General features: G+C 44.6%; 1 protein-coding gene across 4 annotated transcripts; it reads right to left on the bottom strand.

Annotated features, from left to right (window-relative positions):
• Positions 1-28: 28 nt before the first annotated feature.
• cpt1b (carnitine palmitoyltransferase 1B (muscle)) lies at positions 29-27,192 on the bottom strand. 4 transcript variants are annotated; one of them, XM_030730819.1, is made up of 20 exons: positions 26,868-27,192; positions 25,487-25,556; positions 5,461-5,613; positions 5,141-5,280; positions 4,820-4,991; positions 4,575-4,676; positions 3,980-4,117; positions 3,813-3,890; positions 3,473-3,580; positions 3,292-3,376; positions 2,827-3,022; positions 2,546-2,731; positions 2,359-2,464; positions 2,155-2,271; positions 1,868-2,032; positions 1,643-1,777; positions 1,009-1,161; positions 786-899; positions 574-666; positions 29-481 (listed from the first exon to the last, which is right to left on the bottom strand). In XM_030730819.1, the coding sequence occupies exons 3-20, from the start codon at positions 5,599-5,601 to the stop codon at positions 350-352; spliced, it is 2,361 nt and encodes a 786-aa protein (XP_030586679.1). In that variant the 5' UTR covers positions 5,602-5,613; positions 25,487-25,556; positions 26,868-27,192; the 3' UTR covers positions 29-349. The 4 variants fall into 4 exon arrangements, with proteins under 4 accessions (XP_030586679.1, XP_030586680.1, XP_030586681.1 ...); XM_030730820.1 differs by lacking the exon at positions 25,487-25,556; XM_030730821.1 differs by lacking the exon at positions 25,487-25,556 and having other exon boundaries at positions 5,461-5,610.

The raw sequence follows: 27,192 nt of genomic DNA, 5'->3' as shown, positions 1-27,192 counted from the left end.
GGCAGATAAATTTACAGCTTTCATAAGATCATGAATAAATACAGATTTATTTATTTTTTTACAGATTTATATACAGTCCTTCTGGTATGTGTATATGAGGAACTATTTTCAAAAATATCCTTTATTTACCCCACCAACACCAAAGCATCTCTGAGAAATACAGTATAAATAGGAAAAACACAGAGGTGTCACAACTGTTGTTTTTATCTGAGAGGAATGCCCAGCTCCTGTTCTGTGACTCACCAGAGTAGCCTAACCTGTCCCCAGAACCTTGTTTTACTTTTATGAATGAAGACTGAGTCACAGGTTGTACGTGCTCCAAATCCAACATACCCTCCCACACTGTCTGTTATATGTGCTTCTTCCCATTTTCCAGATGGATATACTTTGCATTCTCTCCTATCTTATCATTTTCAGGCTTGAAAAGAGCTTGGATGTCAAGCATGGCCTGTCGAATTTGCTGACCAAACCGATATGAGTCCTGCAGGTCACACAGAAAGGCAGTAATCAGAGAGATCAAAACAAAAAGATTTGGATTTCTAGTAGGTAATGTTCTCTTTTATTTGCTCTTACTGTGTCAGGACTGGAGAACTTGCTGGAGATGTGGAATGTGATGAGGTTTTCCCCAACAATGATATAAGACACACCATAACCATCATCAGCAACCTGGGGATATAAAAGAGATGATGTTATACTTCACTTAGCACTACCTGATCAGGCTAGCAGGTAAGAATGGTATGACTGTAACTTTCTACACATCTTTATACTACAGCAGATGAACTCACAGGGCCAAATCCACCTCCAGCACCCACATATTTAGGGAACTTGTTGATGTCAACTAAATTGAGCTGCTGTTGTGGAGTCTGGCTGGTGGACAACTTCCAGGGCTCTGAAAGCACCTTTGGCAAAGACAGTGAATTTAGTCTGGAAAAGGGCAGGTTAGAATGGTGTTACAAAACAGAAATCAATAAAAAAAATAAAAGAGAGAGCGATAGAGATGATTCTCACCTTCTTAAGAAATGGTGAGTCGACACCAAGGTATTTAGATACTATATAGAGACAGAAAAGGTGACGATCAATCCCAGAACCCGTCATGGCCAGACGATACATGTTTTGATGTTTTTCTGCTGCTTTCCGAAACAGAGCAAGTCTCTGGGCATTCTGATCACATAAACAACAGGTAAACAATTTAATTTCTAGTTTTCATAAATAACTGAATGCAAACTACATTTAAATAATTCTTAGATAACTATATTTAACAATAAAGAAACGTGTCAGCTTAACCCTGCCAGAACATCCAAGAGTTTAAAGTCCAGGGCACTGAGACACAGAGACACATTATATCTAGGTCTTGGTCACCATGTTATGGGCAGAACATCATGGCCTTTAACAACGTGACCTTTCAGAAAATCTGAAATTGTGTACATGGACATCATGTGACTAAATTTGTGAGGCAGTTAAACCACATTAGGTCCAAAGTGTTTATTCTAAAAAATAAAAAAACAAAAAACAAAAAAAACCTTCTCCATTAAAGTGCTTTTCATCTGTGATTCTGCTTCTACAAAGATGGCGAGCAACTGGATGATGTTTTCATGAACCTTTTTTTTTTTTTTTTGTGAATATGGTTGCTTGTTTTGCCTACCGTCTCACCAGCGTCCTCCATGGCTCTGACAAATGCAACTGCCTCAGAAGTGCAGGAGCGTACCGTCTCTGTCCGCCCATCTCTGAACATGCGAGTCATCGATGACTCGTACGTCAGACAGAACACCCTCTGGTCCTATGAAGGAGGTAGTTTCCTATGAGTTAATGGTGGCCGGTGATGCAGTTAAAGAAATGTCAGTGATTCAGTGAAATATGGCAGGTCTACCCTAAACTGGGCCAGCTGCAGGGCCAGCTGAATAAAGGCATCAGGGCTTGTCCTGCACTTCTTGATTAGGCCTTTCCCAAACTCAGTAAACAGATGGCCATGGAAGTCCACATCATCAGCTATATGCTTGGCCAAGAGGTATGATGTCTCAATGACATCTTGGCACTTAGAGAGGGCAAAACAATATCCTAATTAGTTTGTGTACAGCTCTAACATACGAAGAATCCATTAAATCAAAACAAACCTCACTGGATAGAAGAAATAAATGACATTAATCTCTACTACACCTCATTTGGAATATGCCACTGTAATCGAGTGGGATAAGGCAGGTTCTTGTTCACATCCCCTTTACAGTGTCCCTCCTCAGTGTAACCAAGATGGAAACAGTCTGTTGCAAGAACATACTAAAAAGAGAAAATTACAGCTGAAGGAATTTTTGGGATTTTTTTAATCTTTTTTTTTTTAGGATTCATTCAGAACACGTTTCCTACCTCCCACATGTGTCCTACAATTGGTGCATCAGACCAAGAATGTTCAACATTTACACCCATTTTTCCATTTGGATAAGAGATCAAGGTAAAGGATTTGTCAAACCACCTGCGAAGAAAGAAAAAATATATTTTTTTAGGGAACTAATTTGCTTAAAGTCAATAAAAAGCTGAGCCTTTCTTTGCCTACCTGTCATAACATTTTCCATGCAGCAGGGACTTGGCGTAACTATCAAGTGAATTGCTCCTTGCAGGATCGTAACCCTGTGGCTCATCATCCAGTGTCAGGAAGAAGGCAGCTGACTCAATGGCATCCAGGGATACTTTGTTTACTCCCCGGTTAAAATATTTTATCCGAGCCAGAGCCCATGGGACCCTAAAGGAGAGCATTAGACCAGTTCCCTTTTCTACTGGAAGTGAACAGTTATCCTGCTTACTGTGTGTGTGTGTGTGTGTGTGTTTTGTATATACCTGTGTCCTGCTGTCAGGGCAGCTAGTTTGAGTTCTCCTGGTTGGGGTTCTGATGTATCATTGAGGATCCTTTGAAACTGTGTCTCAAGTTCACTGGGCAAGAGGTGGCGCCCTCCAGTGTAAAGCCACACCTGAAAGAACCGACCCTTGTGGAATACAACCAGGTGTTTACGATCAGTCAGGTGCTGCACAATATCTGTAAGGATTGTTAAAACAGTAAAAGATTAGATTTAATTTATGTTACACTGAAAATGACTGAAAGCAAGATGCTCATGCCCCCACTTTAGTCCAAATAACTTAATCTAAGCCTTTCACCCACAGGCAACCCTTAAAATGATAAGGGGAAGAAAATGGATGGATGGATGGATGGATGGATGGATGAACAGCAAGAAGTGTCTTATCTATGACTTAGTGTCAATTCAGCCTTCTAACAGTACAGCACAGTACTTCTACACAGTTGCTCACCTGTTTCAATGCCAGGGATGCGAGTGGTGTTGAACATCCTCTCCATTTGAGTGGAACACATAGGAACTGTTCCTAAAGCCCTTAACTAAGAAGAAAAAATTAAATAAAAATCATCATGCGTTTACCCACGTAGGAAAAACACACAAAAAAGAAAAAGGTCCATTGTAAGGGCAAGCTGTACCGGTGCATGTTCACCACGTTCCAGTTTGCGTCTGTATTGCAACATGGCATGGACCACATTTCCTGCCCTTGCAGCCTGACGGTGTGTTGGAGTCATGTACAGGAGGTCCTTCACAAAATAAATGGAAAGACCAAACATATCAAAGTGTCAAAAACAGACAGAGAACATGTATAAATAATACACACTTATTACAAAATTTAAGGATTACATTTTTTAGTTAATGTTTTAATACTTTCCCATTTGCTAAATAAGATTTGTGCTCTTATAATTTTATAAAAATAAATTACTGCATCAATTCCACTACTAATACAAAATTGATCTAATTGACAGTCTAACATACCATTATATAGAAGTTACTATTGACCATGATAGGGCTCCTGCCCCTGAGGTAAATGTACTCCTCCCACCAGTCACTTACCTAGAGAAAATAACAGGTTTTTATTGTGTAACATCACAATTCAAGTGAATTTCAGTTACAAGATTGCATTACATGTAAATATTACTCACATAATTTGTTGCCCACCATGATTTCAAGATTAGGTATCTCTGCAGCTGGGCTGCCTCGGTTTCTTTAAAATCATTGGCCAAAATCTCCATTTTATTGTACTGTTCATTGTCCAGCAGAGGCCGAACTGACTCAAGGTACTGTGAAAACAATATTGAATGCTGTCAATAAAAGGGAGAAGTGTTATGTAGACGCAGATGTCATATAATAGATCAGTTAAACTGCAACGCCAGAAAACTTGGGAGACATCTAACATCCAAGAAAGTTTCCTGCAAGAGGACAGGCTAAGTTTTTCCCAGTAAAACTACTGAACTAAGCAAGGTGCAAGAGGGCTGCTGGAGCAGTAGAGGGAGTATTTTTTATACCTCTGTTTGTTTGGTCTGGCAAGTAATCATTTACTGAATGACTGACAAGACCTTTGGGCGATGTAGATTTAGTTAGGTTTGAGTTTAGTTTTGGGAATTGATGGAACAAACAAACAAAACACAAAATGAAAAAATTTTTTTTTTTGTATGAAAAATTCACATACTTATAATGACCATGTTTTTATTTTATGTGTTTCTGGTCATGGAAGGCCATAACTGTGTAACTGCATACCCCGTGAACTGTGTCATCCACACTGGGCACAGGGAGTCTGGGTAAGGAGGCCTGGAAACTGTAGAGCAATGGTCTGCGTCCAGAGAACATCTTTACCAGGCACTGGTAACAACAACCAGAAAAACAAGCAAAAAACAACAACAACAAAAAAAAAAACGATGAAGATATCCTCTCTACTGCATTAGAGCTAAAAAGACAGAAACAGTACAAGATTCATACAGTGAAGGAAAGGGAGATGAATATACCAGCCACACTTTGGTTGATGTGCTCATTTTTCCATGGGATTCAAAAATCCATCCATGATAGGACAACAGAGCTTTGAGAGTGTATCTCAAGAGGTAGATGAGGAACAGCCACAGTCCCGTGGCAAACAGGATGGCACTCACCACCGCTCGTGTCTGCACTGAGACATGATCTCTGCACAGAAAAAACAAAACACTGCCTTTGTCATTAACTGCATATATAAAAATCAGTGAAATAGAGAAATGACTCACTGTATAGCTTGTCCAGTAAACACTAAAGGTCCAGTGAAATACTTAAAAACTGGGCTTTGTGGGATTACTGACCGGTATGGTAGATTTTCCTTGATGACATCCATCATTCCTAGTGAGGGGTCTATGTGGATATATAAAGAACTCATCATGGCAATCACGACAATCAGCCAACTGGATGGACTGGCAGGGTAGACTCCTGCCAGTATACCATTCTGCAAATATAAAATATCAGCATTCATTGGCACGGATACACTTTTCAGTATGGACATTATGAAAGAAAGTGCACAGCCAGCAGTTAGAACTCTCAAATACGTTATGTGAAAGCTTGTTTTTAATTTCACTGAGTGACTTCACATAAAAACAAGCTAAATCTGAAGTGCCAGCTTTTGTACCTTGAACCGAATGGCTTTCTTCTTCCATGCTGTCACTCCTGATAGGTAGATGTTTTTGATGACTTCTCGACTCAGTTTAAAGTCTACACCATCTGGCCGCACAGTGAACTGGAAGCCTACTGCCTGGTGTGCCTCAGCCATCTCTGTGTTCTGCTAATATGATCAGCAACGAGAAGCTATTAGGTTTTTGAATACAATGATGTCCATAATGTCATGTCAGAACAAGTAGCACTCTAAGAGCACAAGCCTCCACTAAGGCAGCTCACTCTCTGGGCAGTACTTACTTTTAAGGGAATAGTTTTGTGTTTTGTGTATATTAATTAGGCCCGAGCCGACGAAGTCTCGGCGAGGAGCCTATTGGATTCACTATGCCACATACCCCAAAATGCGTTAAAATCCCCACGGTCGCATGGGACGCGGTCGCCAGTGACCCCTGACCTCATAGGGACGTGGGTCAGGTCGAGACGTTTCCGAAAAGGTATGCGTCGGGGTGACTGGGAAAACGCCTAATTGTTTTTGCTCGAATTCTCCATTATTCTTTATTATTATTATTATTTTTCTTTATTATTATTAGGCCCGAGCCGACGAAGTCTCGGCGAGGAGCCTATTGGATTCACTATGCCACATACCCCAAAATGCGTTAAAATCCCCACGGTCGCATGGGACGCGGTCGCCAGTGAGCCCTGACCTCATAGGGACGTGGGTCAGGTCGAGACGTTTCCGAAAAGGTATGCGTTGGGGTGACTGGGAAAACGCCTAATTGTTTTTGCTCGAATTCTCCATTATTCTTTATTAGGCCCGAGCCGACGAAGTCTCGGCGAGGAGCCTATTGGATTCACTATGCCACATACCCCAAAATGCGTTAAAATCCCCACGGTCGCATGGGACGCGGTCGCCAGTGACCCCCGACCTCATAGGGACGTGGGTCAGGTCGAGACGTTTCCGAAAAGGTATGCGTCGGGGTGACTGGGAAAACGCCTAATTGTTTTTGCTCGAATTCTCCATTATTCTTTATTATTATTATTAGGCCCGAGCCGACGAAGTCTCGGCGAGGAGCCTATTGGATTCACTATGCCACATACCCCAAAATGCGTTAAAATCCCCACGGTCGCATGGGACGCGGTCGCCAGTGACCCCTGACCTCATAGGGACGTGGGTCAGGACGAGACGTTTCCGAAAAGGTATGCGTCGGGGTGACTGGGAAAACGCCTAATTGTTTTTGCTCGAATTCTCCATTATTCTTTATTATTATTATTATTAGGCCCGAGCCGACGAAGTCTCGGCGAGGAGCCTATTGGATTCACTATGCCACATACCCCAAAATGCGTTAAAATCCCCACGGTCGCATGGGACGCGGTCGCCAGTGACCCCCGACCTCATAGGGACGTGGGTCAGGTCGAGACGTTTCCGAAAAGGTATGCGTCGGGGTGACTGGGAAAACGCCTAATTGTTTTTGCTCGAATTCTCCATTATTCTTTATTATTATTTTTCTTTATTATTATTATACTTTCTCTCTCTTTGAACCCAATTTTGACCCCCTGAACATGCGCGAAAAGTCACCATTTTTTGCATGGTGGTCAGGTCTGGCGAAAAATTACGTATTTTAATGTCGCCACAAACTAACTCAAAAACACGGCTACACTGCGCCCCCTGGAAATTTCATTTTTCGGGCCCCTATGGGAGAGGCCAAATTCAAGTTTGCCCTAGATTCATGAAATTCTCGTCACACATAGATCATGTCAGGACAAACAAAAAATCCTCTTGAGGCACCCCTGCATGACCCACAGGAAATCCACCAGGTTCACTTGAAATTTGACTTTTGCCGAGTCAGCAATTTCGCTCACCTTGTATTTGCGCGAACTTCTCCTACAGCATTTGACCCACAAACACCAAAATGGCTCAGCATCATTTAGAGACATAGGGCATCTAAAGTTATCGAAGGCTTCGTATTCATTTCAATTGTCTTGTCACACTAGGCCCCTGAAGTTGGCCTTCGTTTGACCAATAATTCCGGTCCTCTTTCCTGCCATCAATCGCACATCCTTTGCCCGATCTGCCCCAAAATGGAATCATTTATGAACACACCTACACTGAATCCATAAGTGCAGAAACCACGTCGATTGATGCCATAGCGCCCCCTACAGAACAAAATGAAAATTTGTATGGGGGTCCACAAAATTAGTTTCTCTGGTATGCATGAAAATTTTTTTACATGTTCTTCAGATACTCCTGGTCAGAAAAGCCTATCAGACCTATGCCCAATTTTGCACGCCACACGCGCCACCACACCGCAAATGTGCGTTGCGTTTATATGGGGAGCCAACAATTTACTTTCTCAGACATGCATGCAATTCGAGACAAACATTCTGTACCCCAGCACGATCAAAAAACTCAATGAGACCCATACCCACATTCCCACAGGAAATCCGCTAGCTTGGCTTGAAATTCTGTTTTTGCCAATTTTGCACTGTTGGACACCTCATATTTGCTCGAACTTCTCCTAGGGCATTTGACGCACTAACACCAAAATGGCTCTGCATCATCTACAGACATAGGGCATCCAAAGTTATCGAAGGCTTCGTATTCAATTCAACGGGCTTGTCACATGAGGCCCCTGAATTTGGCGTTCGTTTGACCAAAAATTCCCGTCCTCTTTCCTGCCATCAATCGCACATGCTTTGCCCGATCTGCCCCAAAATGGAATCATTTATGAACACACCTACACTGAATCCATAAGTGCAGAAACCACGTCGATTGATGCCATAGCGCCCCCTACAGAACAAAATGAAAATTTGTATGGGGGTCCACAAAATTAGTTTCTCTGGTATGCATGAAAATTTTTTTACACAATCTTCAGATCCTCCTGGTCAGAAAAGGCAATCAGACCTATGCCCTATTTTGCACGCTGCAGCCGTGACCACCACCCCAATGGCAAGATGACGTCACTATGGAGAAACCACAACCTTGTCACACGTATTGCACAATCACTCACGCACTCTTTCTGCACTTTGCTTGCCATTTCCTTTCCCTTATGTACTGGACAAGACTTAATTTAGATTTGTGGATTCAGAGCAACAAGTGCACTAGTGCCCCCTACAGATGGAACAAAAGCATTAGATGGTGGGAATCACATTTAGGTTTTCTGAAATGCATGAAAAAAGGTAGACAACTTCGCGACAGTCAAATAGATAGATTCAACAGTGTTATCATGTCCATCCTTGCCAAGATTTTCATCTTTTGCCAGTGGGGATTACATTTGGCAGAACAGGTGGCTCTCTGACAGCTTGAAGGGGGATCTCAGGTGGCTCGCAGGTGGGTTGCAGGCTGTTTGCAGGGCAGGTTGTTCGCAGGGAAGGCAGGTCGCAGGTTGCAGGAGCAGCGGCTCTCAGGCGGCATGCAGTGGGGTTTGCGGGGCTCGCAGGTGGCTGGCTGGAGATTTGCGGAGCTCGTAGGTGGCTCGCTGGGGGTTCGCGGGGGCTCACTGGCGGCTCGCGCTGGGTTTGGCGGTCGCGCACGCAGCGAGGGCCGTAAAACGCCGCTTGCGGCTTTAATTATTATTATTATTTTTCTTTATTATTATTATACTTTCTCTCTCTTTGAACCCAATTTTGACCCCCTGAACATGCGCGAAAAGTCACCATTTTTTGCATGGTGGTCAGGTCTGGCGAAAAATTACGTATTTTAATGTCGCCACAAACTAACTCCAAAACACGGCTCCACAGCGCCCCCTGGAAATTTCATTTTTCGGGGCCCTTATGGGAGAGGCCAAATTCAAGTTTGCCCTAGAGTCATGAAATTCTCGTCACACATAGAGCATGTCTGGACAAACAATAAATCCTCTTGAGGCACCCCTCCATGACCCACAGGAAATCCACCAGGTTGACTTGAAATTTGGCTTTCGCCGAGTCAGCAATTTCGCTCACCTTGTATTTGCGCGAACTTCTCCTAGAGCATTTGACCCACAAACACCAAAATGGCTCAGCATCATTTAGAGACATAGGGCATCTAAAGTTATCGAAGGCTTCGTATTCAATTCAATGGTCTTGTCACACTAGGCCCCTCAAGTTGGCCTTCGTTTGACCAAAAATTCCGGTCCTCTTTCCTGCCATCAATCGCACATGTTTTGCCCGATCTGCCCCAAAATGGAATCATTTATGAACACACCTACACTGAATCCATAAGTGCAGAAACCATGTCGATTGATGCAATAGCGCCCCCTACAGAACAAAATGAAAATTTGTATGGGGGTCCACAAAATTAGTTTCTCTGGTATGCATGAAAATTTTTTTACACCATCTTCAGATCCTCCTGGTCAGAAAAGGCAATCAGACCTATGCCCAATTTTGCACGCCACACGCGCCACCACACCGCAAATGTGCGTTGCGTTTATATGGGGAGCCAACAATTTACTTTCTCAGAAATGCATGCAATTCGAGACAAACATTCTGTACCCCAGCACGATCAAAAAAGTCAATGAGACCCATGCCCACATTCCCACAGGAAATCCGCTAGCTTGGCTTGAAATTCTGTTTTTGCCAATTTTGCACTGTTGGACACCTCATATTTGCTCGAACTTCTCCTAGGGCATTTGACGCGCTAACACCAAAATGGCTCTGCATCATCTAGAGACATAGGGCATCCAAAGTTATCGAAGGCTTCGTATTCAATTCAACGGGCTTGTCACATGAGGCCCCTGAATTTGGCGTTCGTTTGACCAAAAATTCCGGTCCTCTTTCCTGCCATCAATCGCACGTGCTTTGCCCGATCTGCCCCAAAATGGAATCATTTATGAACACACCTACACTGAATCCATAAGTGGAGAAACAATGGCGATTGCTGCAATAGCGCCCCCTACAGAAGACACTGCAATTTTGTATGGAGGTCCACCGCATTACTTTCTTTGACTTTTCTGATCAGGAGTATCTGAAGAACATGTAAAAAAATTTTCATGCATTTCAATCAGACCTATGCCCTATTTTGCACGCTGCAGCCGTGACCACCACCCCAATGTCAAGATGACGTCACTATGGAGAAACCACAACCTTGTCACACGTATTGCGCAATCACTCACGCACTCTTTCTGCACTTTGCTTGCAATTTCCTTTCCCTTATGTACTGGACAAGACTTAATTTAGATTTGTGGATTCAGACCAACAAGTGCACTAGTGCCCCCTACAGATGGAACAAAAGCATTAGATGGTGGGAATCACATTTAGGTTTTCTGAAATGCATGAAAAAAGGTAGAAAACTTCGCAACAGTCAAATAGATAGATTCAACAGTGTTATCATGTCCGTCCTTGCCAAGATTTTCATCTTTTGCCAGTGGGGATTACATTTGGCAGAACAGGTGGCTCTCTGACAGCTTGAAGGGGGATCTCAGGTGGCTCGCAGGTGGGTTGCAGGCTGTTTGCAGGGCAGGTTGTTCGCAGGGAAGGCAGGTCGCCGGTTGCAGGAGCAGCGGCTCTCAGGCGGCATGGAGTGGGGTTTGCGGGGCTCGCAGGTGGCTGGCTGGAGATTTGCGGAGCTCGTAGGTGGCTCGCTGGGGGTTCGCGGGGGCTCACTGGCGGCTCTCGCTGGGTTTGGCGGTCGCGCAGGCAGCGAGGGCCGTAAAACGCCGCTTGCGGCTTTAATTATTATTATTAGGCCCGAGCCGACGAAGTCTCGGCGAGGAGCCTATTGGATTCACTATGCCACATACCCCAAAATGCGTTAAAATCCCCACGGTCGCATGGGACGCGGTCGCCAGTGACCCCCGACCTCATAGGGACGTGGGTCAGGTCGAGACGTTTCCGAAAAGGTATGCGTCGGGGTGACTGGGAAAACGCCTAATTGTTTTTGCTCGAATTCTCCATTATTCTTTATTATTATTTTTCTTTATTATTATTATACTTTCTCTCTCTTTGAACCTAAATTTGACCCCCTGATCATGCGCGAAAAGTCACCATTTTTTGCATGGTGGTCAGTTCTGGCGAAAAATTACGTATTTTAATGTCGCCACAAACTAACTCCAAAACACGGCTCCACAGCGCCCCCTGGAAATTTCATTTTTCGGGGCCCTTATGGGAGAGGCCAAATTCAAGTTTGCCCTAGAGTCATGAAATTCTCGTCACACATAGAGCATGTCTGGACAAACAATAAATCCTCTTGAGGCACCCCTCCATGACCCACAGGAAATCCACCAGGTTCACTTGAAATTTGGCTTTTGCCGAGTCAGCAATTTCGCTCACCTTGTATTTGCGCGAACTTCTCCTAGAGCATTTGACCCACAAACACCAAAATGGCTCAGCATCATTTAGAGACATAGGGCATCTAAAGTTATCGAAGGCTTCGTATTCAATTCAGTGGTCTTGTCACACTAGGCCCCTGAAGTTGGCCTTCGTTTGACCAAAAATTCCGGTCCTCTTTCCTGCCATCAATCGCACATGTTTTGCCCGATCTGCCCCAAAATGGAATCATTTATGAACACACCTACACTGAATCCATAAGTGCAGAAACCACGTCGATTGATGCCATAGCGCCCCCTACAGAACAAAATGAAAATTTGTATGGGGGTCCACAAAATTAGTTTCTCTGGTATGCATGAAAATTTTTTTACACCATCTTCAGATCCTCCTGGTCAGAAAAGGCAATCAGACCTATGCCCAATTTTGCACGCCACACGCGCCACCACAGCGCAAATGTGCGTTGCGTTTATATGGGGAGCCAACAATTTACTTTCTCGGAAATGCATGCAATTCCAGACAAACATTCTGTACCCCAGCACGATCAAAAAAGTCAATGACACCCATGCCCACATTCCCACAGGAAATCCGCTAGCTTGCCTTGAAATTCTGTTTTTGCCAATTTTGCACTGTTGGACACCTCATATTTGCTCGAACTTCTCCTAGGGCATTTGACGCGCTAACACCAAAATGGCTCTGCATCATCTAGAGACATAGGGCATCCGAAGTTATCGAAGGCTTCGTATTCAATTCAACGGGCTTGTCACATGAGCCCCCTGAATTTGGTGTTCGTTTGACCAAAAATTCCGGCCCTCTTTCCTGCCATCAATCGCACGTGCTTTGCCCGATCTGCCCCAAAATGGAATCATTTATGAACACACCTACACTGAATCCATAAGTGGAGAAACAATGGCGATTGCTGCAATAGCGCCCCCTGCAGAAGAAACTGCAATTTTGTATGGAGGTCCACCGCATTAGTTTCTTTGAAATGCATGAAAATTTTTTACATGGTCTTCAGATACTCCTGATCAGAAAAGTCAATCAGACCTATGCCCTATTTTGCACGCTGCAGCCGTGACCACCACCCCAATGTCAAGATGACGTCACTATGGAGAAACCACTACCTTGTCACACGTATTGCGCAATCACTCACGCACTCTTTCTGCACTTTGCTTGCAATTTCCTTTCCCTTATGTACTGGACAAGACTTAATTTAGATTTGTGGATTCAGACCAACAAGTGCACTAGTGCCCCCTACAGATGGAACAAAAGCATTAGATGGTGGGAATCACATTTAGGTTTTCTGAAATGCATGAAAAAAGGTAGAAAACTTCGCAACAGTCAAATAGATAGATTCAACAGTGTTATCATGTCCATCCTTGCCAAGATTTTCATCTTTTGCCAGTGGGGATTACATTTGGCAGAACAGGTGGCTCTCTGACAGCTTGAAGGGGGATCTTAGGTGGCTCGCAGGTGGGTTGCAGGCTGTTTGCAGGGCAGGTTGTTCGCAGGGAAGGCAGGTCGCAGGTTGCAGGAGCAGCGGCTCTCAGGCGGCATGCAGTGGGGTTTGCGGGGCTCGCAGGTGGCTGGCTGGAGATTTGCGGAGCTCGTAGGTGGCTCGCTGGGGGTTCGCGGGGGCTCACTTTCGGCTCGCGCTGGGTTTGGCGGTCGCGCAGGCAGCGAGGGCCGTAAAACGCCGCTTGCGGCTTTAATTATTATTTTTCTTTATTATTATTATTATACTTTCTCTCTCTTTGAACCTAAATTTGACCCCCTGAACATGCGCGAAAAGTCACCATTTTTTGCATGGTGGTCAGGTCTGGCGAAAAATTACGTATTTTAATGTCGCCACAAACTAACTCCAAAACACGGCTCCACAGCACCCCCTGGAAATTTCATTTTTCGGGGCCCTATGGGAGAGGCCAAATTCAAGTTTGCCCTAGAGTCATGAAATTCTCGTCACACATAGAGCATGTCTGGACAAACAATAAATCCTCTTGAGGCACCCCTCCATGACCCACAGGAAATCCACCAGGTTGACTTGAAATTTGGCTTTCGCCGAGTCAGCAATTTCGCTCACCTTGTATTTGCGCGAACTTCTCCTAGAGCATTTGACCCACAAACACCAAAATGGCTCAGCATCATTTAGAGACATAGGGCATCTAAAGTTATCGAAGGCTTCGTATTCAATTCAATGGTCTTGTCACACTAGGCCCCTGAAGTTGGCCTTCGTTTGACCAAAAATTCCCGTCCTCTTTCCTGCCATCAATCGCACATGTTTTGCCCGATCTGCCCCAAAATGGAATCATTTATGAACACACCTACACTGAATCCATAAGTGCAGAAACCATGTCGATTGATGCAATAGCGCCCCCTACAGAACAAAATGAAAATTTGTATGGGGGTCCACAAAATTAGTTTCTCTGGTATGCATGAAAATTTTTTTGCACCATCTTCAGATCCTCCTGGTCAGAAAAGGCAATCAGACCTATGCCCAATTTTGCACGCCACACGCGCCACCACACCGCAAATGTGCGTTGCGTTTATATGGGGAGCCAACAATTTACTTTCTCAGACATGCATGCAATTCGAGACCAACATTCTTTACCCCAGCACGATCAAAAAAGTCAATGACACCCATGTCCACATTCCCACAGGAAATCCGCTAGCTTGGCTTGAAATTCTGTTTTTGCCAATTTTGCACTGTTGGACACCTCGTATTTGCGCGAACTTCTCCTAGGGCATTTGACCCACTAAACCCAAAATGGCTCAGCATTATCTAGAGACATGGGGCATCCAAAGTTATCGAAGGCTTCGTATTCAATTCAACGGGCTTGTCACACGAGGCCCCTGAATTTGGCCTTCGTTTGACCAAAAATTCCCGTCCTCTTTCCTGCCATCAATCGCACATGTTTTGCCCGATCTGCCCCAAAATGGAATCATTTATGAACACACCTACACTGAATCCATAAGTGCAGAAACCATGTCGATTGATGCAATAGCGCCCCCTACAGAACAAAATGAAAATTTGTATGGGGGTCCACACAATTAGTTTCTCTGGTATGCATGAAAATTTTTTTACACCATCTTCAGATCCTCCTGGTCAGAAAAGGCAATCAGACCTATGCCCAATTTTGCACGCCACACGCGCCACCACACCGCAAATGTGCGTTGCGTTTATATGGGGAGCCAACAATTTACTTTCTCAGAAATGCATGCAATTCGAGACAAACATTCTGTACCCCAGCACGATCAAAAAAGTCAATGAGACCCATGCCCACATTCCCACAGGAAATCCGCTAGCTTGGCTTGAAATTCTGTTTTTGCCAATTTTGCACTGTTGGACACCTCATATTTGCTCGAACTTCTCCTAGGGCATTTGACGCGCTAACACCAAAATGGCTCTGCATCATCTAGAGACATAGGGCATCCAAAGTTATCGAAGGCTTCGTATTCAATTCAACGGGCTTGTCACATGAGGCCCCTGAATTTGGCGTTCGTTTGACCAAAAATTCCGGTCCTCTTTCCTGCCATCAATCGCACGTGCTTTGCCCGATCTGCCCCAAAATGGAATCATTTATGAACACACCTACACTGAATCCATAAGTGGAGAAACAATGGCGATTGCTGCAATAGCGCCCCCTGCAGAAGACACTGCAATTTTGTATGGAGGTCCACCGCATTACTTTCTTTGACTTTTCTGATCAGGAGTATCTGAAGAACATGTAAAAAAATTTTCATGCATTTCAATCAGACCTATGCCCTATTTTGCACACTGCAGCCGTGACCACCACCCCAATGTCAAGATGACGTCACTATGGAGAAACCACAACCTTGTCACACGTATTGCGCAATCACTCACGCACTCTTTCTGCACTTTGCTTGCAATTTCCTTTCCCTTATGTACTGGACAAGACTTAATTTAGATTTGTGGATTCAGACCAACAAGTGCACTAGTGCCCCCTACAGATGGAACAAAAGCATTAGATGGTGGGAATCACATTTAGGTTTTCTGAAATGCATGAAAAAAGGTAGAAAACTTCGCAACAGTCAAATAGATAGATTCAACAGTGTTATCATGTCCGTCCTTGCCAAGATTTTCATCTTTTGCCAGTGGGGATTACATTTGGCAGAACAGGTGGCTCTCTGACAGCTTGAAGGGGGATCTCAGGTGGCTCGCAGGTGGGTTGCAGACTGTTTGCAGGGCAGGTTGTTCGCAGGGAAGGCAGGTCGCCGGTTGCAGGAGCAGCGGCTCTCAGGCGGCATGCAGTGGGGTTTGCGGGGTTCGCAGGTGGCTGGCTGGAGATTTGCGGAGCTCGTAGGTGGCTCGCTGGGGGTTCGCGGGGGCTCACTGGCGGCTCTCGCTGGGTTTGGCGGTCGCGCAGGCAGCGAGGGCCGTAAAACGCCGCTTGCGGCTTTAATTAGGCCCGAGCCGACGAAGTCTCGGCGAGGAGCCTATTGGATTCACTATGCCACATACCCCAAAATGCGTTAAAATCCCCACGGTCGCATGGGACGCGGTCGCCAGTGACCCCTGACCTCATAGGGACGTGGGTCAGGTCGAGACGTTTCCGAAAAGGTATGCGTCGGGGTGACTGGGAAAACGCCTAATTGTTTTTGCTCGAATTCTCCATTATTCTTTATTATTATTTTTCTTTATTATTATTATACTTTCTCTCTCTTTGAACCCAATTTTGACCCCCTGAACATGCGCGAAAAGTCACCATTTTTTGCATGGTGGTCAGGTCTGGCGAAAAATTACGTATTTTAATGTCGCCACAAACTAACTCAAAAACACGGCTACACTGCGCCCCCTGGAAATTTCATTTTTCGGGCCCCTATGGGAGAGGCCAAATTCAAGTTTGCCCTAGATTCATGAAATTCTCGTCACACATAGATCATGTCAGGACAAACAAAAAATCCTCTTGAGGCACCCCTGCATGACCCACAGGAAATCCACCAGGTTCACTTGAAATTTGGCTTTTGCCGAGTCAGCAATTTCGCTCACCTTGTATTTGCGCGAACTTCTCCTACAGCATTTGACCCACAAACACCAAAATGGCTCAGCATCATTTAGAGACATAGGGCATCTAAAGTTATCGAAGGCTTCGTATTCATTTCAATTGTCTTGTCACACTAGGCCCCTGAAGTTGGCCTTCGTTTGACCAATAATTCCGGTCCTCTTTCCTGCCATCAATCGCACATGCTTTGCCCGATCTGCCCCAAAATGGAATCATTTATGAACACACCTACACTGAATCCATAAGTGCAGAAACCACGTCGACTGATGCCATAGCGCCCCCTACAGAACAAAATGAAAATTTGTATGGGGGTCCACAAAATTAGTTTCTCTGGTATGCATGAAAATTTTTGTACACAATCCTCAGATCCTCCTGGTCAGAAAAGGCAATCAGACCTATGCCCAATTTTGCACGCCACACGCGCCACCACACCGCAAATGTGCGTTGCGTTTATATGGGGAGCCAACAATTTACTTTCTCAGACATGCATGCAATTCGAGACAAACATTCTTTACCCCAGCACGATCAAAAAAGTCAATGACACCCATGTCCACATTCCCACAGGAAATCCGCTAGCTTGGCTTGAAATTCTGTTTTTGCCAATTTTGCACTGTTGGACACCTCGTATTTGCGCGAACTTCTCCTAGGGCATTTGACCCACTAAACCCAAAATGGCTTAGCTTTATCTAGAGACATGGGGCATCCAAAGTTATCGAAGGCTTCGTATTCAATTCAACGGGCTTGTCACACGAGGCCCCTGAATTTGGCGTTCGTTTGACCAAAAATTTCTGTCCTCTTTCCTGCCATCAATCGCACGTGCTTTGCCCGATCTGCCCCAAAATGGAATCATTTATGAACACACCTACACTGAATCCATAAGTGGAGAAACAATGGCGATTGCTGCAATAGCGCCCCCTACAGAAGAAACTGCAATTTTGTATGGAGGTCCACCGCATTACTTTCTTTGAAATGCATGAAAATTTTTTTACATGTTCTTCAGATACTCCTGATCAGAAAAGTCAATCAGACCTATGCCCTTTTTTGCACGCTGCAGCCGTGACCACCACCCCAATGTCAACATGACGTCACTATGGAGAAACCACTACCTTGTCACACGTATTGCGCAATCACTCACGCACTCTTTCTGCACTTTGCTTGCCATTTCCTTTCCCTTATGTACTGGACAAGACTTAATTTAGATTTGTGGATTCAGAGCAACAAGTGCACTAGTGCCCCCTACAGATGGAACAAAAGCATTAGATGGTGGGAATCACATTTAGGTTTTCTGAAATGCATGAAAAAAGGTAGACAACTTCGCGACAGTCAAATAGATAGATTCAACAGTGTTATCATGTCCATCCTTGCCAAGATTTTCATCTTTTGCCAGTGGGGATTACATTTGGCAGAACAGGTGGCTCTCTGACAGCTTGAAGGGGGATCTCAGGTGGCTCGCAGGTGGGTTGCAGGCTGTTTGCAGGGCAGTTTGTTCGCAGGGAAGGCAGGTCGCAGGTTGCAGGAGCAGCGGCTCTCAGGCGGCATGCAGTGGGGTTTGCGGGGCTCGCAGGTGGCTGGCTGGAGATTTGCGGAGCTCGTAGGTGGCTCGCTGGGGGTTCGCGGGGGCTCACTTGCGGCTCGCGCTGGGTTTGGCGGTCGCGCAGGCAGCGAGGGCCGTAAAACGCCGCTTGCGGCTTTAATTATTATTATTATTATACTTTCTCTCTCTTTGAACCCAATTTTGACCCCCTGAACATGCGCGAAAAGTCACCATTTTTTGCATGGTGGTCAGGTCTGGCGAAAAATTACGTATTTTAATGTCGCCACAAACTAACTCAAAAACACGGCTACACTGCGCCCCCTGGAAATTTCATTTTTCGGGCCCCTATGGGAGAGGCCAAATTCAAGTTTGCCCTAGATTCATGAAATTCTCGTCACACATAGATCATGTCAGGACAAACAAAAAATCCTCTTGAGGCACCCCTGCATGACCCACAGGAAATCCACCAGGTTCACTTGAAATTTGGCTTTTGCCGAGTCAGCAATTTCGCTCACCTTGTATTTGCGCGAACTTCTCCTACAGCATTTGACCCACAAACACCAAAATGGCTCAGCATCATTTAGACACATAGGGCATCTAAAGTTATCGAAGGCTTCGTATTCATTTCAATTGTCTTGTCACACTAGGCCCCTGAAGTTGGCCTTCGTTTGACCAATAATTCCGGTCCTCTTTCCTGCCATCAATCGCACATGCTTTGCCCGATCTGCCCCAAAATGGAATCATTTATGAACACACCTACACTGAATCCATAAGTGCAGAAACCACGTCGATTGATGCCATAGCGCCCCCTACAGAACAAAATGAAAATTTGTATGGGGGTCCACAAAATTAGTTTCTCTGGTATGCATGACAATTTTTGTACACAATCCTCAGATCCTCCTGGTCAGAAAAGGCAATCAGACCTATGCCCAATTTTGCACGCCACACGCGCCACCACACCGCAAATGTGCGTTGCGTTTATATGGGGAGCCAACAATTTACTTTCTCAGACATGCATGCAATTCGAGACAAACATTCTTTACCCCAGCACGATCAAAAAAGTCAATGAGACCCATGTCCACATTCCCACAGGAAATCCGCTAGCTTGGCTTGAAATTCTGTTTTTGCCAATTTTGCACTGTTGGACACCTCGTATTTGCGCGAACTTCTCCTAGGGCATTTGACCCACTAAACCCAAAATGGCTCAGCATTATCTAGAGACATAGGGCATCCAAAGTTATCGAAGGCTTCGTATTCAATTCAACGGGCTTGTCACACGAGGCCCCTGAATTTGGCGTTCGTTTGACCAAAAATTTCTGTCCTCTTTCCTGCCATCAATCGCTCGTGCTTTGCCCGATCTGCCCCAAAATGGAATCATTTATGAACACACCTACACTGAATCCATAAGTGGAGAAACAATGGCGATTGCTGCAATAGCGCCCCCTACAGAAGAAACTGCAATTTTGTATGGAGGTCCACCGCATTACTTTCTTTGAAATGCATGAAAATTTTTTTACATGTTCTTCAGATACTCCTGATCAGAAAAGTCAATCAGACCTATGCCCTTTTTTGCACGCTGCAGCCGTGACCACCACCCCAATGTCAACATGACGTCACTATGGAGAAACCACAACCTTGTCACACGTATTGCGCAATCACTCACGCACTCTTTCTGCACTTTGCTTGCCATTTCCTTTCCCTTATGTACTGGACAAGACTTAATTTAGATTTGTGGATTCAGAGCAACAAGTGCACTAGTGCCCCCTACAGATGGAACAAAAGCATTAGATGGTGGGAATCACATTTAGGTTTTCTGAAATGCATGAAAAAAGGTAGACAACTTCGCGACAGTCAAATAGATAGATTCAACAGTGTTATCATGTCCGTCCTTGCCAAGATTTTCATCTTTTGCCAGTGGGGATTACATTTGGCAGAACAGGTGGCTCTCTGACAGCATGAAGGGGGATCTCAGGTGGCTCGCAGGTGGGTTGCAGACTGTTTGCAGGGCAGGTTGTTCGCAGGGAAGGCAGGTCGCCGGTTGCAGGAGCAGCGGCTCTCAGGCGGCATGGAGTGGGGTTTGCGGGGCTCGCAGGTGGCTGGCTGGAGATTTGCGGAGCTCGTAGGTGGCTCGCTGGGGGTTCGCGGGGGCTCACTGGTGGCTCTCGCTGGGTTTGGCGGTCGCGCAGGCAGCGAGGGCCGTAAAACGCCGCTTGCGGCTTTAATTATTATTATTTTTCTTTATTATTATTATTATACTTTCTCTCTCTTTGAACCCAATTTTGACCCCCTGAACATGCGCGAAAAGTCACCATTTTTTGCATGGTGGTCAGGTCTGGCGAAAAATTACGTATTTTAATGTCGCCACAAACTAACTCAAAAACACGGCTACACTGCGCCCCCTGGAAATTTCATTTTTCGGGCCCCTATGGGAGAGGCCAAATTCAAGTTTGCCCTAGATTCATGAAATTCTCGTCACACATAGATCATGTCAGGACAAACAAAAAATCCTCTTGAGGCACCCCTGCATGACCCACAGGAAATCCACCAGGTTCACTTGAAATTTGGCTTTTGCCGAGTCAGCAATTTCGCTCACCTTGTATTTGCGCGAACTTCTCCTACAGCATTTGACCCACAAACACCAAAATGGCTCAGCATCATTTAGAGACATAGGGCATCTAAAGTTATCGAAGGCTTTGTATTCATTTCAATTGTCTTGTCACACTAGGCCCCTGAAGTTGGCCTTCGTTTGACCAATAATTCCGGTCCTCTTTCCTGCCATCAATCGCACATGCTTTGCCCGATCTGCCCCAAAATGGAATCATTTATGAACACACCTACACTGAATCCATAAGTGCAGAAACCACGTCGATTGATGCCATAGCGCCCCCTACAGAACAAAATGAAAATTTGTATGGGGGTCCACAAAATTAGTTTCTCTGGTATGCATGAAAATTTTTGTACACAATCCTCAGATCCTCCTGGTCAGAAAAGGCAATCAGACCTATGCCCAATTTTGCACGCCACACGCGCCACCACACCGCAAATGTGCGTTGCGTTTATATGGGGAGCCAACAATTTACTTTCTCAGACATGCATGCAATTCGACACAAACATTCTTTACCCCAGCACGATCAAAAAAGTCAATGACACCCATGTCCACATTCCCACAGGAAATCCGCTAGCTTGGCTTGAAATTCTGTTTTTGCCAATTTTGCACTGTTGGACACCTCGTATTTGCGCGAACTTCTCCTAGGGCATTTGACCCACTAAACCCAAAATGGCTCAGCATCATCTAGAGACATAGGGCATCCAAAGTTATCGAAGGCTTCGTATTCAATTCAACGGGCTTGTCACATGAGGCCCCTGAATTTGGCGTTCGTTTGACCAAAAATTCCCGTCCTCTTTCCTGCCATCAAACGCACGTGCTTTGCCCGATCTGCCCCAAAATGGAATCATTTATGAACACACCTACACTGAATCCATAAGTGGAGAAACAATGGCGATTGCTGCAATTGCGCCCCCTACAGAAGAAACTGCAATTTTGTATGGAGGCCCACCGCATTAGTTTCTTTGAATTGCATGAAAATTTTTTTACATGTTCTTCAGATACTCCTGATCAGAAAAGTCAATCAGACCTATGCCCTATTTTGCACGCTGCAGCCGTGACCACCACCCCAATATCAAGATGACGTCACTATGGAGAAACCACAACCTTGTCACACGTATTGCGCAATCACTCACGCACTCTTTCTGCACTTTGCTTGCAATTTCCTTTCCCTTATGTACCGGACAAGACTTAATTTAGATTTGTGGATTCAGAGCAACAAGTGCACTAGTGCCCCCTACAGATAGAACAAAAGCATTAGATGGTGAGAATCACATTTAGGTTTTCTGATATGCATGAAAAAAGCTAGAAAACTTCGCAACAGTCAAACAGACAGATTCAACAGTGTTATCATGTCCGTCCTTGCCCAGATTTTCATCTTTTGCCAGTGGGGATTACATTTGGCAGAACAGGTGGCTCTCTGACAGCTTGAAGGGGGATCTCAGGTGGCTCGCAGGTGGCTCGCAGGCTGTTTGCAGGCCAGGTTGTTCGCAGGGAAGGCAGGTCGCAGGTTGCAGGAGCAGCGGCTCTCAGGCGGCATGCAGTGGGGTTTGCGGGGCTCGCAGGTGGCTGGCTGGAGATTTGCGGAGCTCGTAGGTGACTCGCTGGGGGTTCGCGGGGGCTCACTGGCGGCTCGCGCTGGGTTTGGCGGTCGCGCAGGCAGTGAGGGCCGTAAAACGCCGCTTGCGGCTTTAATTATACTTTCTCTCTCTTTGAACCCAAATTTGACCCCCTGAATGTGCACGAAAAGTCACCATTTTTTGCATGGTGGTCAGGTCTGGCGAAAAATTACGTATTTTAATGTCGCCACAAACTAACTCCAAAACACGGCTCCACAGCGCCCCCTGGAAATTTCATTTTTCGGTGCCCTTATGGGAGAGGCCAAATTCAAGTTTGCCCTAGAGTCATGAAATTCTCGTCACACATAGAGCATGTCTGGGCAAACAATAAATCCTCTTGAGGCACCCCTCCATGACCCACAGGAAATCCACCAGGTTGACTTGAAATTTGGCTTTCGCCGAGTCAGCAATTTCGCTCACCTTGTATTTGCGCGAACTTCTCCTACAGCATTTGACCCACAAACACCAAAACGGCTCAGCATCATTTAGAGACATAGGGCATCTAAAGTTATCGAAGGCTTCGTATTCAATTCCATGGTCTTGTCACACTAGGCCCCTGAAGTTGGCCTTCGTTTGACCAAAAATTCCGGTCTTCTTTCCTGCCATCAATCGCACATGCTTTGCCCGATCTGCCCCAAAATGGAATCATTTATGAACACACCTACACTGAATCCATAAGTGCAGAAACCACGTCGATTGATGCCATAGCGCCCCCTACAGAACAAAATGAAAATTTGTATGGGGGTCCACAAAATTAGTTTCTCTGGTATGCATGAAAATTTTTTTACACAATCTTCTGATCCTCCTGGTCAGAAAAGGCAATCAGACCTATGCCCAATTTTGCACGCCACAGGCGCCACCACACCGCAAATGTGCGTTGCGTTTATATGGGGAGCCAACAATTTACTTTCTCATACATGCATGCAATTCGAGACAAACATTCTGTACCCCAGCACGATCAAAAAAGTCAATGAGACCCATGCCCACATTCCCACAGGAAATCCGCTAGCTTGGCTTGAAATTCTGTTTTTGCCAATTTTGCACTGTTGGACACCTCATATTTGCTCGAACTTCTCCTAGGGCATTTGACGCGCTAACACCAAAATGCCTCTGCATCATCTAGAGACATAGGGCATCCAAAGTTATCGAAGGCTTCGTATTCAATTCAACGGGCTTGTCACATGAGGCCCCTGACTTTGGCGTTCGTTTGACCAAACATTCCCGTCCTCTTTCCTGCCATCAATCGCACGTGCTTTGCCCGATCTGCCCCAAAATAGAATAATTTATGAACACACCTACACTGAATCCATACGTGGAGAAACAATGGCGATTGCTGCAATAGCGCCCCCTGCAGAAGAAACTGAAATTTTGTATGGAGGTCCACCGCATTGGTTTCTTTGAAATGCATGAAAATTTTTTTACATGTTCGTCAGATACTCCTGATCAGAAAAGTCAATCAGACCTATGCCCTATTTTGCACGCTGCAGCCGTGACCACCACCCCAATGTCAAGATGACATCATTATGGAGAAACCACAACCTTCTCACACGTATTGCGCAATCACTCACGCACTCTTTCTGCACTTTGCTTGCATTTTCCTTTCCCTTATGTACTGTACAAGACTTCATTTAGATTTGTGGATTCAGAGCAACAAGTGCACTAGTGCCCCCTACAGATGGAACAAAAGCATTAGATAGTGGGAATCACATTTAGGTTTTCTGAAATGCATGAAAAAAGGTAGAAAACTTCGCCACAGTCAAATAGATAGATTCAACGGTGTTATCATGTCCATCCTTGCCAAGATTTTCATCTTTTGCCAGTGGGGATTACATTTGGCAGAACAGTTGGCTCTCTGACAGCTTGAAGGGGGATCTCAGGTGGCTCGCAGGTGGGTTGCAGGCTGTTTGCAGGGCAGGTTGTTCGCAGGGAAGGCAGGTCGCAGGTTGCAGGAGCAGCGGCTCTCAGGCGGCATGCAGTGGGGTTTGCGGGGCTCGCAGGTGGCTGGCTGGAGATTTGCGGAGCTCGTAGGTGGCTCGCTGGGGGTTCGCGGGGGCTCACTTGCGGCTCGCGCTGGGTTTGGCGGTCGCGCACGCAGCGAGGGCCGTAAAACGCCGCTTGCGGCTTTAATTTTGATTGTTTTTTCTTTTCAAGCATACTTTAGGAAGTATGTAGTGCAGTAAAAATCACATAAGGGTAGCACAACAGATGCTTACTTTGATTACACAAATATTATATAGGAGGAGGTAATAGATAATAGGTATTCTTTGTACATAACTGACCATGAATAACTTGAGCTTATTATATAATATTATACTACAGTATATCTAACTAACTAGGCAGCTCATTCTCTTTCTCTTGACAGTACTTTCCTTAGAGATATAACACATTTTGAGGTCAGCTTGAAAGAAAGACAGATGCGAAATGTAACAGTGAGATCAGAGGTCAAATGTGACATGATATTTGGATGCAAACTATAATGTGATGTTTAGGATCCCCATATACCAATTTTAGTTCCTAAATGTTGCCAATACAAACAAAGGCAGTTGAATTTTAAGTAGAGTTTTAAAGATGATAGACATTTTTGAAAGTTTGACCTTATTTGACCTTGAAGAAGAGGTCAGATGGCCAAAGTAACATGATATTTAGAATCCCCATATATTATTCCCAATGTGCCTATATGTTGTCAATATAAATAACAGCAGTAATTAAACATAGTTTTAAATAGCTTTATTTAACATTTTATCACTTTGACGTTCAGATCAACCTCAAAGATGTTGGCAGGAAGTAAAACACCCCCAAAATAAATAAAAAATAAAAGCATGCAAATAAAAAAAACAAAAAAACATCTGAAGTATACAACAATCAAAATCTATTAGCAAAATCCACACCATAAAAAAACACAATAAAATATAAAAATACTTCCACAGGGTAGCATAATGATTTAATGTTTATCCACAAATGTAGTTTTTTAAATGATAGCTCTCAAGGCTTTGTCCTACCAAGAGCTTAATGTCCAAAATTCATACCTATTGGTGTTTAAAGTCCTGGCCACACAGGCATAGAGACCATCAGGGACCCTCTGGCAACCACTGGGTCCTAGGTAAAAAATGTATGTTACCCAAAGCAAACACCCAGTGAATATAAATTTGAATTCAGACTTTAATGGGTGCTGCAGGTTGGGGTTGCCAGAACCTGATGATGCACACTCTTAGTAATCAAACCTACTTATTATTAGTCAGTTTGAAGGTTGTGACTGAAAGCCGCTAGCACTGAATTTTTCAGCACGTGCCATTGAACTCCCCATAGACTGTCTTGAGATAGGTTAGTTTTACCCTAGTGATGATGTGTTGTTGCAATAGTAATCACACTCAGTATGAGAGGACCTGCAGGGTTACACAAATGGTTTTACAGGGTGGCTGTGGCTCGGGAGGTAGAGGGCATCTACTAATAGGAAGGTTAGTAGTGCGATGCCTGGCTGCTAAAGTCTGCATACTACAGTATCCTTGGGCAAGATGCTGAACCCCAAGTTGCTCTTGATCCATTCACTGGAGTGTGAATGTGTGTGGATGTCAGGCAAAATAATCAGATGTAACAAAAAGTGCTTGTGTGAATGGGTGAATAAAGTACTTTAAGTGCTCAAGCAGAGTAGAAAAGAACCAGTTTATTTACTTTAATGGCAGAATTTTTCCATTGGGCCATGCTTTGGTTTTACTGAATATTGTGAATCACTATTGTCACTCAAATAAGTGAGGCTGATCTTTCAACAATTAACCTGAAAAAAAGAGACTTTCATAGATGTGACTGACGGCTATTTCAAAGAAAGCAGCTCTGTTTGTGTTGTTTGCTCAAAATGCGATAAGTTAGGTCACTGATAGAGGTTTGACAGCTGCCTCTATGAAAAGTAAATACACTATTTGGTTGAAAGAGTTCAGTCATTGTCTCTGAAATATGATGGCCATCTGTAATTCTAAACAAAAATATCTGGACTTCCCAAACCATTCCATATAATGGTTGGGGGGGAGAGATCTAGTATTTCTTTTTCCATGTCATATGACTAAACAGTCACCAAGTGGGACAAAGTTCACTGGCCAGATATAGTAGTACCCTGGCTGAGCATGTGCACAATCTCCAGACAGGCATGGAAATATAAACACAGAACACAACCAACAAATGGGTGCAAAATCTAAGAAAGACTATACAACCATTTCAAAATCTAGCAGATAGCTAAAGATTTTTGTCTGCTACTGAATTATAATTTTCCCACTTTAATGCCTAAGCAGAATTTTACCTTTACATTAACAAGCAATCATTAGAAATTTAAAAAAAAAAAAAAAAAACCCAAACCAAACCAAAACAAAAAACATGCATGAAGGACTAAAAACAATTTAAGGCAGGGAAGTACATTACCTTGTGAGCAGAGTAAGCCTAAACCACTGGAGCAAAGAAAAGCTGTGACTTTGGTTTGTGTCAGTGAGGCAGTGAAATTCTTCCGTTCTCAGGCTTGTGTGCTCTGTGCCCTTGAAGTAGCTTTCTACAGGTTGTGGTCATAGTTGTCCTTTCCTGTGCTTTACACACCTCCCCACCACCATCCTCAATTTCTCTCTCTCTCTCTCTCTCTCTTTCTCTCTCTCCTGCCCATCACATGCTCCCCTTTGTAACGAGACACCAAACACAGACAGAACCTAACCTGCTACGCAACTGAATCTGCAGCAGTGCTGCGTTAAGACGTAAC

This window comes from Archocentrus centrarchus, chromosome 6 (genome assembly GCF_007364275.1).
Source record: "Archocentrus centrarchus isolate MPI-CPG fArcCen1 chromosome 6, fArcCen1, whole genome shotgun sequence".
NCBI classification, from domain to species: Eukaryota; Metazoa; Chordata; class Actinopteri; order Cichliformes; family Cichlidae; genus Archocentrus; species Archocentrus centrarchus.
The sequence above is the reverse complement of the archived record's forward strand: the minus strand, read 5'-3'. Positions and strand labels throughout refer to the sequence as shown.